The 19,128-nt window shown below is 43.7% G+C and overlaps 1 protein-coding gene across 1 annotated transcript in view; it reads right to left on the bottom strand.

Annotated features, from left to right (window-relative positions):
* The window catches only part of ESYT3 (extended synaptotagmin 3), a 28,663-nt gene extending 10,348 nt beyond the window's left edge, over window positions 1-18,315 (bottom strand). The window contains exons 1-11 of the mRNA XM_030952399.1: window positions 18,247-18,315; window positions 12,444-12,485; window positions 11,485-11,619; window positions 10,896-10,972; window positions 6,536-6,602; window positions 5,850-5,939; window positions 4,829-4,884; window positions 2,256-2,376; window positions 1,155-1,328; window positions 541-623; window positions 94-142 (exon numbers count right to left, since the gene is read on the bottom strand). Of these exons, the coding sequence (XP_030808259.1) occupies window positions 94-142; window positions 541-623; window positions 1,155-1,328; window positions 2,256-2,376; window positions 4,829-4,884; window positions 5,850-5,939; window positions 6,536-6,602; window positions 10,896-10,972; window positions 11,485-11,583 (816 nt within the window). The 5' untranslated portion in view covers window positions 11,584-11,619; window positions 12,444-12,485; window positions 18,247-18,315. The remainder of the gene's footprint in view (window positions 1-93; window positions 143-540; window positions 624-1,154; window positions 1,329-2,255; window positions 2,377-4,828; window positions 4,885-5,849; window positions 5,940-6,535; window positions 6,603-10,895; window positions 10,973-11,484; window positions 11,620-12,443; window positions 12,486-18,246) is intronic.
* Window positions 18,316-19,128: the final 813 nt, after the last annotated feature.

Consider the following 19,128-nt stretch of genomic DNA (forward strand, 5'->3'; position numbering starts at 1 on the left):
CAAAGAAACACTGTAGTAGCAGAGGAGAAGCACAAATGAGTGCATGTAGGCATGCACTACCAGCCACATTTAGAAATAAGCTGAGATCTTTACCTCATCAACAGTTCTGTCATTCATTACATCCACTAGGCTTATCAGCAAGCTGAAAGGCAAAAAGCAAACATTTCAATGTACATTGATGCTTACAACATAAACCACCAAAAAGGCCCAAGTCAAGTCTGTTCCAAATAACAACTCCACATTACCTGTGTACGTGTGTGCAGGAACACACTTATACTCCTGAAGTCTCCCCCTTGAAATATTTCCAAAATTAAAATAAACTTGAAGTAAATCTCAAGTAACTATTACTTCTAATGGCTTCCCAGGATTCCCTGCAGGATGTAACCTTGTCCAACATTAGTTGCACTAGGAACTAATTATGTGGTATTAATATCTGGGCAAAGGGAATCTCTTCCAACAGTATGAAATTTCCAGTATGAGTAATTCAGGTATCCCACAGCAGAGGCTACTGGACCCTGATCAAAGGTCTTGCTAATTTACCTGCCCATAAAGTCATCTTTATCTGGATCTTCATCGTACAAATCCACTTCTAAGTCCTGACCAGGCACTTCATGAACAACAAACTGGAGGAGAAAAAGGTTATTGATTAAAAATAAAAAGCATTCACATACACATATTCAGGCTCAGGCTGTGAACAAGAACATGACACTTGACAACTCTCTAACACATTAAGGACATTCTCTGTTCTTTCTTATGGTTAAATGCATAACAAATACAATTGATTATAGGTGAAAATGCTTCACATTGTTTGCTTGTTTTTGACCTACAAGTTAAACCCCTCAAACTGGTATCGCTAATAAGCAGAGAGGAATTAATACTAGAGCAGCCTGCAGCTGCACAGACTGATGCATTGATTGGTATTTAAAGCAGTGCTTTGCACCTCCTCCAAAAACCCACACATGTAAATCAGATCAACCTGAATGACATTTAAAGTTTACAATGTAAATTTGAACTTGGTTAAGGGACACAAATACTTCAACGAAGAAACAAGGAAGTCCACCTGCCCTGGGCAGTCAGCTAAGAGAAGGTCCTGCAAGCACAGGGATGTAAATGGCTGTGTATCCTACAGATGGAAAGATCAAAAGGCTCAGTACCTCAAATGTCTCATTCCAAATGGGATTAAGATCCCTGGAAATTGTCTTGCTTCGATACTGCACGGTGCCAACGCGGAGGAGAGCGTACGGATCAGACTTCCCCCTGATGGCACCAAGGAAATTGTCTTTCTGGACAAGGTTTTCAGCTTCTAACAGATGAACCCTTATTACTCCCTGGATAAAATAAGATACAGAATTGGTCATGAAAATGCAATCTTTGGATAATTATAATATGCTGCCTCCTAAACTGTTTATTTCAGGCAGCAAGGGTAGTCACCATGACAGTTCTGCAAAGACATGTAGTTTGATGCAGTACATTTCCAATGACAGCTGTAATAAAGCACTTCTTCCACCATTTGCCTAGAGGGAAAAAACAAGCCCCCTTAAAGAGATTTAAAATTCAATCTAGATAACTGTGTAGGAAATATTATTTATTTTAAAATCAGAAATATACATATGCACACAGCATTACAGCCACAGTCAAATCAACTGTAAAGATCAACTCCCACTGACTGAAGGAGGAACTAAGCATTCACTGGCAGGTTCTTATTTTATTGCACAGGAGCCATTCCACTTCAATTGAGTGATGCAAGTTTGCAACAGTGAGCATGCCTTTGTCACTCATTTATATTTATCCTCATTAGTATTAGGTATTTGGTGGATGAAGGAGATTGAAGACCTGGATATGTTGAGTATTTAGGAAATTCTTTTTGGTAACAATGATACGCGATCGTCCAAGTTGCCTATTTACAATTCCTCACAGCATTAGTAAAAATATCAAATAGCATGACACTCACTGCTTATGTATTTATCCTCTCATCTGCATGTACCACAGATCTGCAGCTACAGACTAAAGGTTTAATTGGTAAATGAGCTCAGACTACAAACAGACTCCTTATGACTTGTAGAGAGGGTAGGAACTCCCAGTGCCCATGTCTCTCCCTCCCAAATTATTACCCAACACTGCTTTTACATTTCTGAAATACTACCTACTGAAAGCCCACAACTCAGGTTGAAAGAGTTCATGCAGCATCCAAAGACACTAAGCTTGGATGCATCACTCAGGTAGATAAACACTATGTCACTGAAAAAACAACTCACCTGGGGGATGGGGAACCTCAAGTGGGCAATGTTCATGTTCTTTTTCAGAGGCACTGTGATTCTGTTGGGTAGAACCAGCCGTGCAGCAATGAAGTCTTGAATTAATGAGTCTGACACTACACTGCAGGTGGGGGGAAAAGGCAACAATCAGTCACAACTCAGGAGGGAAAGTGAGGGACAGCAGAAAAAATGGGCATTGCAAAGTGGCTGGTGTGGCCTAGCTCCCCCCAAAGTATTGTCAAGAATTAGAACAGGACAACGAGGGAAATGGCTGAGTCACCATCTCTGGAAGCATTTAAAATATCTGTAAAAGTGCTTAGGTACATAGTTCACTGATGGGCTTGGCAGTATTAGGTTAATGGTTGGACTTGGTGATCTATAAAGATCTTTTTTCCAAAGTTTATGATTGTATGAAAGAGCTGCAGAGCGGCCATTCATCTCCAATTTAGTGGTGCAAGTTTGCAACAGGAGCATCCCTGTTGCAGGGTGTGAAATTGGCTCATCGTTGTAAATAATAAATGGGAGCACAGGCTGTGTGAAATCTTCATGCACACACCCAAACATGTCAAACTCAAGTGTCTTCTGGGTTTCCTTAGGAATAACACCAGAGATGGACAAGGGGAGAAGGGAATCAGGAGGTTTCAGCATTTCACAGAGCACTCAAGGCCTCGAGCTAGTTTGTTTTTAGACTTAGAAATGGCCACAGCACACACTGCTGCCTACTCTTGGCCACCTGCTGAGACCTTTTCACAAAATTGAAGCAGACACATTAAAAAAAAAAAACCAACAACCCAAGCTCATTTCTCAAATGAGGTTCTGGATCTTGGCAGAATTTGCACTAAGAAGATAAATTTCTTTTGAATTAACTGGAGATCACACTGGCTGAAATTGAGGGCACTGTCTTGGAGTTCAAGGAACTTCGCAGCCTAATTACAACTTGCACATTTTTAGCTTTTCAGTTCAAATCTTTGCTTTACAACTGCTCTTTTTGTACAGCAGGTACAAGAAGTATATGGCTATCAGAGATGTCCAAGTACTCTCCAGGTGATTAATGAGAGGATTTCAACACACCACTACAACCTAGCATAAGCAAAAAACAATATTAAGAGGAAAACCCAGGAGCACCAATTATCTGAAAGATTCATCCTCTTGATAGATCTAATGCTTATAAGGGTATGAGTGTGTATAAAATTGTCCCAATTCACAGAGGAGGCTGGATTCACACATAAAGAACATAAGGAAAGTCTTCTACTCCACATGGTAAACCAGGAACCTTGGTCAGGCTCTTGTCTTTCCTGTAAAAAAAACCCCACAGGAATGTCACAGAATTGTCCCCTCTCCCAAGTCTCAGGGTACACCCAACTAAACACAGCTTGTATGTGAGGACAGATGACTGCATCCAGTTTCTTTGCTATCTTAAGTGAGCCAAATTCATTTGACAGGGAGGGCTCTTGTTCAACCTGTACTTCAGCCCATTCATGGTCAGGCATGTTTTGCTCCCAGCTTTCATTGCATTGCTGAGGAACAAGCAAAGGTTTCTGTGTGCAAATCCCTGTGGGAGAACCAGGCAGTAAAAATTTAGGACACAAAATTTGCACTTAATTATATGAGAGGCTGTAGGCTGGAACACCTACAGGCCTTCTCCCTGCAAGGATTAGGGAAACCAAGTTGGAAAAGAACAGATTAATTCCTCTGATAAAAACTGGAGCTCTCAGGCTAAACTTCAGGGTAAAAGGCCACTCAGGCCTCAAATTAAGAGAGAAAGGAAACTTCATCTCATTCAAAACATCAAAAGCCTTCAGAGGATCTTTAATGCATAAACCGGCACCTAAAGTGGCCAGACTCTTCCTGAGTCTGCAAACCATGAGCTGCAGGGGAGCAAAGAGGAACAGAAGTGTCTGCATTTGCAGTGAAAGGGACAAAGCAATGGCTGTGTAATGCCATGTATTTTCCTCTTGTGCAGTAGAATTTTCTCCTTACACTAAAGAACAAGGATAAACTGAATCCCAATCTGGTGAAACACTGAAACCCACTAAGATTTTCATCCTTGCTGTGCAAGTTTTATACATGTAATACTAACCCAAGAGGCACTGGAGAAGAGCTACACCAAAAGGGTGAGCAGATTACACAGAAAGAAAACTTTTCTCCTTATAAATCTAGTGCAGTTCTCTTTATCATGGATTGTACTTGAGTTTTTCAGATGGACTGCAACTCTGTGACACCTTGCCTTTTTACACTTCACTGTAAATTTAAAAAAGCAGTCTGCCAGACTAAACCTACTTTATCTACCTTTGCAAATAACTTGCACATGGGAAACAGAAGGGCTTGTTTTTAGTTTATAAGTCGTTGTTGTTTGGGGGATTTACTATTTCTATCCTAAATGTAATAAAGTAATAGAAATAGTTTTGCCAGAATGTAAAAAGAACACTTCTCAAGTTTTGCCACAGCCAGATACAATGGGATGAACATCAGCACAACACCTTGCACACAAAGCTCTCAACAACAGCTCAAGAACTACATTCCAACTTCCAAAAATTTTTCAAAGAATAAAGTAAAGCAAAGTAGACACTCACTTAATTCCTGGGACATCCAGAAGGTTGCTCATGCCTGCCCAGTTGATTTCCAAATGCTACAACAAGATTGGGGAGAAAATATTATACAGGTCTATTAACATTTATTTTAAAATAAATGTAGAATTTAAGAGGGAAATGCTTCTAGAACAAAGTCAGGTGTCTAAAGGAAGGAAAACCTGCACCACCAATTGCAGCTGTACATTAGAATCAACAGCTGGTATCAATTCCCTCATCTATTTTATCTGCCATCCTGAATTGAGGGTATCACTGGAACTGAACCTGCAAGAAGGAGGAAAGTCAGCATTCAGCCTTTAGCAATGGCCACTGGCAGATACCCTGGAGTCAAAAAGGAAATTCAGCAACTCTATTCAGACTTTGAAGTTGTTTTCTCATCCTTTCACTTTAGGGGTTGGCCTATGCCCTGAGGTAGAGGGATTTACAAATACCACCGGTTTCAGGAGTCTGTATTCCTATTCGTACAATAAACAAAAAGAGGTTCTTTCATGTGCTAAATTAATGCTGCTACATCTAAACACAAAAACACCTCATTCAAGATCAAAAATGTATGACTTTCATGAACTCAAGCTGAGCATAAACCACAAGCAAAGCTGTGTGCTGTAAGATAACTGCCTCTTACAAGACTAGAAGGTTTTTCATATTTTATTAAACCACAATTGAGTACAAGGGACATGACCTTAAACAGGCAAGCTTTCAAAAGGCAACTATGAATGGTCTCCAAAATGACTGCATTTAAAATCTGTGAATGGGAAGGTAGAGCAACTAGAAACCTTGCAGAAACAGCTCCTGTGCTGCCACCATAAGACAGTCCTCCAATTCTTAGAGTGAAGGGAGTAACTATTTAGGCACTACTACAAAAGTATAGAGCGAATTAATTCACATCCTCCCAGAATTCAAGAGGGACACTGAACATCTAGGAATTTGTCATTTAAGCACCTGAACTGTGAGGTATTCACAGTTATGCAGTTTGGGTTATCAGTGATAACCTGATATCCTGACTCACCGGTTTCTGCATGAAAAACAAGGTCACTGCTCCAACAAAGGGTGCATCGGTCAGGAGAGGTTCCAGGATCACCCGCAATGTCCCATACAGCTGCAAACAGAACAGGAAAGCTCAGGGTTAAGGTATTCTCATGGTGCACCTTCAAAACTGTAAGCTTTTCAGTGATGGAGATAATTTTAGAAATTCTACTTGAATTTTAATTTTATTTAGAATTTTTTAACAAAAAACTTTTCCCCCCAAACCATTGCTACTGATATCAGGCAATGCTTTCTGTGTTTGTGGAGTCTCTCTGCAATCCTACCATACAATGGAGCCATTTGTCTACTAGCTTTCAACATCCCAAGAACACGTTCTTGATTTAATCTACACCAGCTTATGAACATCATGGTTCTTCTGAAGTTTTCTACCAACACTCAGCTCCTCTGAACTCCAGCGGCAGCTGCTGGCCCACACATACTCAATGCTCCAGCACCAACCCTGTTTAAGAGTCATTCTATGAAGTTTAGAAGTGGCATTTAAGTGCTTTCCATGGAAGGCCTCATTTCTCCAGCCAAGAACAAGGAGATAAAGCCAATCATTCCAAGCCTGACAGCTGCTAGTTTCCCAGCTGTCGTGATCTCCCCACTGGGAGGTGCTACCTCCTGCCCCACACAGCCTTGAACAGACAACGTTAGCACTGCACGCACCTGTACACCTTTCACGCCAAGATTAAATTTCGATATGTCCATGTGAATCTCACAGTCCCCTATGTAACTGAAAGAAAATTCTCACATTATTCCACAGTTTGCAATAGTCCCATGAGAAATTTGGGACTGTACAGAGAATAAATGAAATCAGTTTAAGAATTGACAACATGAACCCAGAGGCAGAGATGGATTTTCAAGTGACTGAAAAAGAGAAGTTGAACAAAGGTCAGATCTTTCAAAAGAACCCTTGCAGCAGCTGGGATATTGATGTACCTGTAAAACATTGAAGCAACATCTGTATTTCCAGGTTACTTTTCCATTCTTAAGATTGGGAGTTGGCCGAAGCAAGCTTGCTCCAAGAAGGGGACCAAGATGCTCACTCAAAGTTCAAGGTCAGAGCCATTGCCCTCTTGCTCCCTCTTCTCTGCCAAAAGCCTGATCCCACCCCACAACCTGGTGACTCAGCCCCCAGGCTGGTGCAGAGCCATCCTGCCATTACTTATGGGGTTCCCACCTTGCCCACATCCAAAAAGCCCATAGATCACCCATGCCCACAACCCAAAAACCCACTTGAAGGACAAATTTATCACTAAAAATAACCTGGTTTCCTTGAGGCTGAATTCAAAGACAACTACTTAGATCAGATTTTGGTCAGTTGCCATGGAGAACATCAGGCTTTAAATAAAGCAAATGCTGAATGTGGTACTTTGGCAATTTGGAAAGCACCTTAGACTTTTATTAAAGTACAAATATCACCTTATGCAGAAACCAATAGCCACACCCCAGGGAGCAGAACCTCGCAGATCTGTTGATGCCTCTGGCAGAAAACAATTGAAGGAAGCTACCAAGTTCCCTTTCAGCCCCCTGAGAAGTAGCTCTGGCTGCAGACACACAAACACCCTGCAGGTAAAGCAGGGTGTAAAGGTATTGCACAGTGAATGTGCTGTGCTTGCAGCCTGCATGCATAACTTCACTCCACAATCAAAGGAAAAGGGCAGGAGTTCTGCTCCGATCACATGTATATGGGCAAATACTGCTGCAGTTGCCACAAATTCAAACTGTAATTTGCATATAGACAGCTTCCCTCCCACCCCAAAAAACTTGCCAAGACTTCGCAACCCTGTGAATTTGCCTCCACTTTTGCAAGCAAAGTTCTTTTTATATTTGTTTACAGGTAGTCACCTAGCAGAATTTCAGGAGCTCATAACACATAGAATAAAGCCTTAAACGTTAGAGCATTCTCATTTCTTATTTCCAACCTCATAAACCATGCTGAAATTAACATAATCTTTCTTAAAAGCTAGTGACATAATTAAATTTATTTTATGTTTGTTAACTTCTACAATTTTGACATTATCTTACAGGTCATTACACAGTGTGCTAATAGAGCATTGTTACAATAAAATTCTAAATGAGGAGCCAAAATTAGTTCCTTAATTTGCAGTAATTAATCCAAGAGGATTTAATTCAGCTTTTGCAAGTGTTTAACACAACACAAGCAAGAGCTGTGGTGTTTTACAGCCTTTCTACCTTGCCACACAGTAAAAAACTTTTCCCACTCAGTTCTAGATGTCTCTTTTCTCCAGTAAAGATGTCAAAGAGGTCTTATCAGAGCCTGAGCCCTAAACTAGCCTTATGTCTGCCTCATACAGGTATCACCCCCTGCCAGGGTGCTTGGTAGGAAGGATGAACTCTTTGTTCATTAGTTTATTCCTCATTTCCAGTTCCAGCTGCTTGTGCTTCATCTGCTCCCCTGTGTAGCATAACCTTTCTGTGCTCTCTGCTTTCCTGCCTGGAGTACACCTGAGCCAAACTCAAGCCTTGACACTTAAAAGGCTGAGCCCCTCCACCCTACACAGGACTGTGCTCTACCCACCTGAGGAGGGTGGAAGAATCACCTGTTTCTCTCCTGCATCACCTGTTGCACAAGGTGATGCAGATATGCCTGTGCTGTGGATGAGAACATTTTTCAAGGGCAAGTATCTATGTCTCTTCTGTACTTGGCTGGAAAAGTACACTGGGCCCAGTGTTTGTGATGCAAAGGCAATCCATTGGCTGAAGGCAGGGCTGCTACCAGAGCTGGCAAGTTTAACTAACCCTGATGTCTGCACCTCCCTTCAGAAAAAGCCCAGGCAATTTCCTGCCTGTAAAGTAACTGCCCAGGGGCCCCATCTTCTCATGGCACCAATGCTGAAAGCCCCCTTTGGCCCAGCCTCCTCAAGGACAAAGCCCATACAAATAAGGGACCTCTAAGTGCTATTTTTCACACGTCCCAAAGCAAAGGATGCAACTTGTGATACCACAAACTTAACACAGAGGAAAGGAAGCTCCTCTTTACATAGCCCATAGAACTGAACCACAGCACTCAGTATTACATCATGCTGGTGAGATCAGGAGCACAAGGTGAAACAAAGCCCTCCATGGATCACACATCTATGAGTGGCTAATAAACTACCCAAATGGTTCCATACAGACTACAAAGGAAGGGTAAGAAGGAAAGGTTTTTTCTACTCCTACCCTCTTCCTGTATTTTCTCCATGTCAAATCAAAGACTGGGCTTCAACAACTAGTTGCCTTCTTGATAAAACTGGAGGGAAAAAAATCTGTCTGCCTGTACTATTGAGAGACTGAAAGCAAGATGCATTACAGAGCACAGAAACCTAACCCAAGAGTCACTGTGGTGCCAGCACTGCACACTGCAACCTACAGGCACCCCCAGCACTTCACTCTCTTCTCCAGTGCTGTGATGCCAGCACACAGCCCTGTAAACAGATCAGTCATTTAAACCTCAACAGCACAGTGACCAAGAGGCAGAGTGAAGGACAGCTTCACACTGGGGTAACTCAACTCCATCTCCTCTAAGTAGCAAAAAAACCTGTTCTATTGGCAATCCAGAAAAAGGCAGGTACATAATAGCACCAGTCACAGATTTGCCTCTCCCTGTTCCTGATAGCAACACACAATCTCCTGCAGACACTGAAGGATGCACAATACACCTTAGTTGCAGACATTGATGTTAACATATGAACACAAGTGAAGCTGAGGCCTTAATGCAGCCCTAGAGAAGAGACCCCCACCAGAGAGGCAAGGCAAATCCACACTCCTGCGTGAATACAGAAAATACTGGGGTTATCAGATGGCACCAGCTCGGGTTGGGTTATCAGCATCAGCATGAGGAACGGAAGTGCTTGGCCAGTTTGGAGATGTTGATGGGTCTGCCAGAGGGACTGGAATGCAGAGGTGGGGGAATCCCTCTGCAAAGGTTTGTCAAAAGACAGTGAAAATGAGCATGTGGGTGAAGCAGTTCAGCAGAGAACAGCAGCAACCTTCTGAAGGCTTAAAAGGCATCAGATCTCTCAATCTCAACATGGAAAGCATGAATGATTTGCCAAAGGCCCTAACACTGACCTGGGTATTACAACAACAGCACTGAAACATCTGGCTGAAAATCAAGCATGTGAATTTACAGGGAATTGATGATGCTCTGCCAGGGCTGGGGATGCTGCCATGCCACTGCCATGGTGAGCAGCCAGCACAGTTCTGAGGAGCTCTGTGCTGCTGCCAAGACAGTCCATAATTTCACAGCTTTTTCCTGGCCAATTGAAAAGCCTACCATGAAAAGCCAATTGATATTAGGCAGCTCAGTCACCCACTAAACTTACAGAGCTACAGCAGCACGCAAGTGGTAATTTCCCCAGCTATTCCCTTCTCCAGGGCTAAACCATGAGAGAGTTTAGCTCTGCAATGGCTCTGATGTTAACAAAACATACAAGTTCATTCAAAACACCCTGGGAGGTATTAAATGTTTTATCCAATGTTGTTGTTGTTGTTAATAGAGCTAGAGGCAGTATTCTGCTCAGAGAATAGCTATAATCTAAAAAGCAAATGTGTTGGATGGCACATAGAACAAATGACTAAAACAGAGGATTAATCTAGAGGAAGGAATTAAAAAATAAATAGTGCAAGTAGTTCTGGAAGAACTGGAGAGGTTGGACTAATGAGAAACCACAATGGGCAAGAGAGACTGAGCATCTCCAGACCTGAGAGCTTTCCTGAGAAGAGGAAACACAGTTTGAAAACTTGGGTTCTCACTGCCATCAATGGCAAAGCCAAGGGACACATTCTTATATCCACGGCAGCCCTGATGGGCCAGAGGAGGTAACACTTAGAGCTCTGCAGGTAATTTCTGGTCTACGGGCTGATGCACATTTCACTTCTATAACCACTGAGGACATCCAGCTGGGAACAGATTATCTCACATCATTCTAGGCTAATCTTAGTACACCATGCCCAGTCCACCATGACACATATGCAGGCAGTAAGTTAAGAACCACCAACATAATCAGTGATGCAATGTTACCAGATCTGCAGGTCCAGGGTAACTTGTCTTCTATCAATTTCTTTGGTGTAGGCTTTTATTCCATTAATTCTAGGGCACTGAAATAGAGACAAACAAGATACAACATAATCAACATCTATCAAGCTAAGCACAAGTGAAAAGTCCCACTCACTTTGATGAATTTGAGTACAGAAGCATTAATTAAATACTTTGCAAAACTGCATGTAAAGTATTAATATACCACACCAGTTTTTTTTTCTTTAAAGACAGAATGGCCTTGACAGTGCTCAAACACAGGGCTAGTTGCAAGTAGCCCTAGGCCATCCTGCAAGCCTTAGAGAGCAATGAAAACTTCTGTAGCAAGGTTACAACAGAAATAAATATGGATATTATGGATATGATCCTTTTTTTCTATCTCCAGTCACAGGATGCTGACAGCAAGTGGGAAGAGATGCATGTCTTTCCTGTATGATCCTTTTCTCATGGTGAGATTGCTCAAGTCAACATGAGGAGGGAGCAAAGTTATTACAGAGTTGAACATCTCACTCCCCTTGCACCTGAACTTTTCAGAAAAGAGTGAACCACAAGAGTTACAAAAGACTCCCACTACCTTCTCGCCAAAGTGGATCTTGGTAAAGGTGCATGTTTTCAGATGTACACTCTTTGCTCTGATTTTTGGTTCAAGAACTTCTTTAAATGTTTTTTCCATGATTGTTCCAAAGTATGGCCAAGCCTGTACAAGGACCTAAAGAAGGGCGAAAGCAGGAACACACTGAAGATTCTTTGAGTTAAGACACCTTTTGCTGAGAAACAGACACACCCATTACAGAACCCTGGCTATTAATATCTGTCCTTTTAATATACCAAGTCAACTTTGTGCACTTAAGTCATCCCTATGGAAGGATCCATCTCTGCTCCTCAGAAATGGAATTTGTTTCAGGAACTGAAGGGTGAGTTTTCAGTACCATGGAGGCTGCTTTTAACCACAGGAGCCAACGAAGCCCATGGTTAAATTTCTTAAGTACAATAATCCCTAATTACTCTAAAGTGTCACAATGTTCCCTGGAGTTAGGTTTATTTAGAGGATTGAGATGAGCTTTTATGTAAAAAAGAAAATTTGCTAAAAAACACCAAAAAAGAAGATAGTCACTGGATGCTAATTTGCAAGTTCAGCTGTTTTGCTTTGAGAGGTTGACCACACCTGCTGATGGAAGCATTTGCCTCAGTGCTCTCTGGGAACCTTTCTGGTAAGAGGAGATACCACTTAGTTTGTTAAAATAATAACAATAACATACACATGTATGTATCCATACGTACAGACAAACACTCACTTTTTCTTTTTAGTCTCAGAATGAAGTGTTGAATTTATCAAACTTGTATTAACCAGGATCACACTGGCTCTTGACCTCAGTGGCAACCCCACACTCAAGTGATTCCATACTTCACTACAGACCCCGATACAATTGAATTACACTAATTTAGTAGTAATTTGGTAACTTTCTCAGACTTGTCCCACAGAGTTTGGATGGGAGCAGGTGGCCTCAACAACTGGAGTTCAGAGCTCCTCACCTTGTTCAGCCACTCCACTCGTTCAACATCAGGGAAGTGAACCTGGATGCAAAGAAAAATAAAAGTGAGTGCCACGTGCCATCTGTTTGAGCACACTGCAGCACATGCAAAAGATAGCATGGAGTGCAGAACAATTGTTAGAGTAAGCTGAGATCCCTCTGCCTTCATACATACATCCCTTGTAATTTACTACCTCCTTGAAAAATTGTAAAATGCAAAGAAGCCAGTAAAGAATAGTAAAAGGCAAAGGAACCCACGTGCACTGATGTATCAGGATGCCTCTGGGCACATTTACATGATTAAAGCAAGTGTCACTTCCTGTTCATGATGTAAAGCAGCATTAGATTTCTCATCCTTCTCTTTGTCATGCCTTGGGAAGCCACGAGAACCTACTTCCCTTTAAGACCATGAGCTGTGCAGGACCTGTTTCCTGTACTCGCTCTCCTCAACCAGGACACCACACTTTGGAAAATAAGAACCTGCTTGGGAAACTCAATGTATGGTTGTGGCAGCGTTTCTCCACTAATACCAACATGGTGCCAATGGCTTCAGGGAAAAGAAGCCCTGTAAGAGTTCAAGTCTGTTAGCATACACTATCAGGTGTAACAGTCCAGTGTTTTCACTTCTCAGAGCTTTTTAAGATGGTAAGGAGAAATTAAAATGAAATAGTCACTTATAAATCATGTTTTCAAGTTGGACACACCAAATGCCAACAAGCAGTGTATATGTCCATTACAAAACCTCACAAGTTCCCAGAAGTGATGACTTTCTTAATCACCATCAGGACAACTGGGCATAAGACCACTCTCAAGTAACTGATCCTCAGACCCCTGCAGGAAGCTGCTGAGTGAAGAGTTACAATCACCTTACTACAGTCACACGTTAAAGCCTATGGATGTGGTATTTGCAGCTGTTACAAGCTGGTAGCAGGTTACTGCAGAAGGCAAGGACACTGCAGCAGCTTCTCAGAATAGACATTAGAGCACCTGAATACAAAGGGAATCTGACTATCATCTAGCCTGATAACAGTAATTGGGTAGGACAATACTTCCTCTTACAAGAGCCATGAATTACACTTTTCAGGCAAAGCCTTACTGTTCATCAGCTTTCAGAGAGGTGCTCAGAGATGTTTGGATGGAATGGACAGTAGCTTGTCTTTTAGTACAGCTTCATATATGATTGAAGAGCCCACTTTCCTTGCTCAAATAATGTTTCAAATAATCTCATTAAAAAACCCCAAAGTAATATTACCATATTCTTTATAAGAAATTTCTTTAGATGCTCTAAATAGCAACTTTTCCATGAAATAATACAACAGAAGTTCACTGAAATGTCAGCCTGCACAGGTCTATTTGCATGATGAAGCAAGAACTCAGCACCAGAAGGGACAACCAACACAGACAAACTGCTACTGACATTTTACAGTGAGGCAGATTATGCGAATCAGGGGACCTCCACTTCACCTGCCAGCCTTTCATCTTCCACCTAAAGGTTCTCCATCAGGGCACATAAATCCTGGGTTCTCAGCTCCCATGTAATTGCCAAGCACCAACATCCTGTAGCACTTGGGCCACAGCTTGGGATCACATGTAAGAAGGATAGAGCAGAGATGGAACAGCATGGCAAGCTTGTTCTTCAAAACACCTTACAGACAGGAGAGGGATGTGACCCAAAAGAAAGGACAGGACAACAGTTAGGCTACCCCTTCCCAGTGAGAAAGTCACAGCTCATATGTGCAGGGGAGAAATGTGGGGCATTATAAACCATTACAGTTGTCTGGGATTATTCACTAGAGGCAAGGCTCCTATACACTTGAAACAGCACAAAGGGGCATCAGGAAAGTGGCAAAAACCACGAGAATGAGGCTGTAGGTAGACCCACCTTAAGAAAAAGTAAAATTGAATTTGTTATTTGTGCCACACATACCCGAACCACTGGCAGCCCACAGCAAACCTCCAAAGCAACTGCAATGAATCACACTGCTCTGTGTCACACCTCAGATGCTGTGATAGCAGACATTTATACACAAATGTACAGGTACATTACCACCCCACCTGACGCCCTCTCATTCGGGTGTCTGCAACCCAGGTCCCACCCAGGCACTTGGTGCCTCAGTTTCCTCTGACAGACGGAAGGAATGGCACTGCTGGAGCTCAAAGGCTGCAACCAAACACAGCAGGTGCTCCTGAGCTGACACAAAATGGGCTCTTCTTGCAGAGAACACCACAGAAACTGGCTGATTACATGACTGGTGAAAACCAGCTTTCTGCCCTTTATGACAGGCCGCCAAATTTCAGTGGGTTCTCAATACCAAAGTTCAGCTCCACTCAGTGGTATTGAACTAAATGAGCAGTTCTGTGAGGAAGCAGAGCTCGGTATCCAGGTGTTGCAACTGCATTATCCACTGTGTAGTAAGACACAAGCTCTGAGCAAGTCCTTTCCTACCCATGGGGCATCCCCATAACATATGCTAGCTAGCATGTCACATGGCTAGTTCAGCTCAGTGACACCACCAAGCTCTCTTCTTGACCCAACCATTTACTCCAAGAATTTAATGTATCACCATCTGCAGTTCCATACTTCTGAACCATGTGCTCTGGATTTCAGACTCACTTCTTGCCCTTGTTACTGGTGACAGCCCTGCCAGCAAGGTCTTGCCCAAGTTTGTCATCAGTACAACACAGGTAGGAGGAGCCCAAAACACTTCCTACTAATCCCACAACCAGACATCAAGAGCTGCCAAAATTAATACTAACACAGAGTAAGATCTAATCCTGTAGCCTTGGGCAAATCCCACTATCAGAATCAATTTTACCCATCTACAAAAGCAGGCATACTTCTTGCCAAAGTTTAAGGAATGCAGTAAAAATTACTTAGCATTTGAAAAGAGCTTTGAAGATCAAAAACACTAGGTAAGGGGCAATTACTAGCAAGTAAAGAAAATGTGTAAATTCTGCATGACTCCACCTTGCCCTGGAGCAAGCCACAGCAAGGATCACAGCAACAACAGAACCCATGTTAGACACAACAGCACCATTCTGTTCAAATACAACACAGCAATCTATCCATCAGGGTTTGGTTTGGTTTTTTGCTTGTTTGTTTGGTTATTTTGGGTTTTGTTGGGGATTTTGGCATTTCGTTTGTTTCTTTTTACAATAAGCCAGGATTTTCAGCTATTCATACAACAGGGAAAAAAAGAAGCATAAACAAGGCTTTTACATGAACAAGGAGTTAAAAGGCAACATTTTAAAAGGACAGTTCTGTACCCAGTAGTATTTTGCCTGGTAAAAGGAATTTAACATCAGGAAGAAACACAGCATACTTGGATTCTGCCATGTGCAGCCAGATAATCAGTGGCAAAAGCAACACAGAGCAGTCACCACAACCCCAGGAGCTGGAATGAAGGTGGAAGCCTGGCTACCTCTGCCCTGAGCACTGCCAGTTTGTACAGAAGTCATGCTAAAGGCTGAAAAGGCTGAAGTCAGAAGGTCTCAACTCTCCAAGCCATGGATCTGACTGTGCCTGCCATGAGCAGCTTTCCAGCCTGGTTTCCTGAGGAAGCACAGCCTGCCCACATACACTGTCTAGCACAGGAATGTGTCTATTCCAAACTCACTGGCTGGTTTCAGCCAAGAAACTGGTGCTTCAAAACAATCCTGCAAATACCCCAAAACAGATGGTTGAGTAGATTAGGGAAGCCCTCCCAGCATCCCCCCTAAAGGAAAGGCTGCATTCTGTATATCTCCTAACAACTGATACCAGGACTGAACAGAACTCGAGCCAATTTAAAGAAGCCACTTCCTAGGGAGAACAATTTTTAACCAACAGTAAAATCAATGATTGCTCTTAACTCTTCACTGCATGGATCCCCCTCATTTTATTACAGACCACATGAAGAGACAAAGCTTTATGAATCCCAAGACACTGCCATCATTTCACACCTTCAGAACCTTTCCTAAGATTACAACACTGCAAATGCAAGCCATGCTCCCCTTGAACTGTATTGCTACTGCCACCTCTGTGTGACAGGAGAGAAGAACTCAGCAGATAGCTTTAGAGCTCCCAACTGAAGGTCCATGAACACTGAAAGGCAAAAACAAAAGATAAAAAAGACAACACCACAGAGAATAAACTGAATAGATATCAGGTGAGAATCAGCCTCCAAGATGGGCACATGGAAGAAGTAGATCCAATAGGGGATGGGGATGGAAGGAAAATTAAAACTGGGGAGTTAAAAAGCATCAAGGACAAGAGTGGTGTGGAAGCAAACACCCAACTGATGAATAAAAATTACCAACACACAAAAGGAAAGAAAGAGGCAATATAGATAAAACTAAAAGTACACTGTGCAGCCCCTTTATCATTAGGTCCTACATCCTGCCTTCCAGGAGTAAGGGCCAAGAATTCTCAAGTCACAAATCAGACCTCTGGAAAGAGTCTGACTCTACCATCTCTATGGGCACATGCTGGGCAGTGGGAGATAGAAATGAGATACCCTCTGAACCTTCCCTTCTCCTGAAGGAGGCTGAACAGCCCCAGCACTGTCAGACCCCAGGTGCTCCAGCCCCTGACCATCTCAGTGGCCTCTGCTGCAGTCTCCCCATTTGCCCAAACCTCTCCTGGGTTGGGGCACAGAGGGCTCTCTGTGCAGCCTTGTGAAGGCCCAGTACAGGGCAATCAATGATGGACCACCTGCCCCTACACTAATGAAGCCTGAAACCTTCAGCCACAAAACCTAATGAAACTTTTTGCGTTTGTGTGCACTGCGGGGGCAAGCCTGATTTTTCAACAGTGACTAAGAGGCTCAATTTCTGGTTACAATGATTCAGGGCACTTGAGGATAAAACACAACACTGCTCTCACAGCATCAGGGCAAGAGCTGACACCACCACATTCATTAATGCCCTGAATTGGGGTTTTTTTTATGCTCTGTCAATACAAACAAGCAGAAACCTCATTCAGAGACAGACTTCTGTGCCTGGCGGGAGGGAACATGTGCAGGGAGCTGCATCAGCCCTGGCAGGAGACCCTGGCCTCACTCCTCAGAACTGCCAGCTGCCTTCATTTCCCACAGAATTAAGGAGAGCCAAGTACTGTAGGCTATATAAAAGTTTCCCGACTGTAAATGCCTCCATGCAACACTCTTTATGAGAAAAGCATTTCCCTACCAGTCCCTGACAGATTTTTAAATGGTAAGTAAATGATGATAAAAGAAAAAAATATCAAAACACCTCATCATCCTTTCCATTAGCCAACCACAGCTGTCCAATAAATAACCCAAGACACAGAATAAAATGGCAGGCAGAGATTCTAGTTTCTTCACTTTAAAACGTAGAGTGACTAGAAACAAATGTGAACAACAAACAGGGGCTGGTCTTCTGTACCGTCCAGAGATTAAATATTTGGGTTTTTAGCAGGATGAGAATATAACGGGTTTATATATTTTTGTTTGTTATCAAATGACACTAAAGGGGAGAAAATCTGCCGCATGAGAAAGTCTAAAATAAGTATCTTCAACAGCAAAATACCTGCAATGCAACAACATGTATTTGAAATGAGGTGTCTCTGGCAATATATCAGTCTGTTTTACATACCCACTTACAGCACATCTCCTGGGCTAAAACAACTCCTAGTTTAATCCTCGCTTTCCTGAGCAAGACTTCAAAATCAAAGACGCTACTGCTCGGCCCAAGGCATCATCGCCACCCCTTCGGCTGCTCGCTCCGGGACACCGCGCTCTCGGTGCGGCTCCCGCCGCCCGGAGCCGCCGGGACGCGGGGCAGCCCCCGCGCTCCTCACTCACCCAGGCGGGCAGGTGCCGGGCGGCCAGGCCCCGGCACACCGCCTCCCGCTCGTCCTCCAGCAGCGCGAAGGCGGCGGCCAGGCGGTCGCGCTTCCCCCGCCGGTTGAGTCCCCAGCAGAGCCACAGCGCCAGCGCCAGCAGCAGCCAGCTGCCGCTCAGCCCCAGGTACCCCGCCAGGTACACGGGCCCGAGCCACAGCAGCGCCCGCGACGCGGAGCAGAGCAGCAGGCGCGGCAGCGCGGCGGGGCGCGGGGCCATGGCCACAGCCCGAGCCGGGGTGGCCCCTGCCGAGTGCGCTCGCCCCGCGCCGCCGCCGCGGCTCCTCCGCCCGCCCGGGCCGGCCCCGCCGCCGCCCCGCCCCGCCGCACCGCCCTCCCGGCCAGCCCGGTAGCCCGGGGCGCTCGGATCTCCGGCGGCGCTACGGAGACCCTGTGACCCATGGTCACGGCTGGATGTGCAACCACATGGGGCACGCACCACCTGTTGGTTCTGGACACTTCTGTTTTCCTTCTTCCTTTGCACTTTCTTCTCGTCCTCTTGTGGTTTTGATGGAGATGTTGTGGGAGTTTAGATTCTGAAATACTGATAATCGTGGAATCATTGAATCACAGAATCATCAAGGTTGGAAGACACCTTTGAGATCAACAAGTCCAACTATCCAGCACTCTCACCCCTAGACCACAGGGAAAATCTTCTTCTGACACGTAATCTGAATCTCACCTGCCTCAGTTAGAGGCCATGTCCTCTAGGCTTCTCACTGCAAGCATGGTAGAAGAGACTGATCCCCACCTCACTACAACCTCCTGTCAGGTAATTGTAGAGAGTGATTAGGTCCCCCCTAAATCTCCTCTAGACTCAGCCCAGCTCCCTCAGCCATTTCTT

This window comes from Camarhynchus parvulus, chromosome 7 (assembly GCF_901933205.1).
Source record: "Camarhynchus parvulus chromosome 7, STF_HiC, whole genome shotgun sequence".
NCBI classification, from domain to species: domain Eukaryota; kingdom Metazoa; phylum Chordata; class Aves; order Passeriformes; family Thraupidae; genus Camarhynchus; species Camarhynchus parvulus.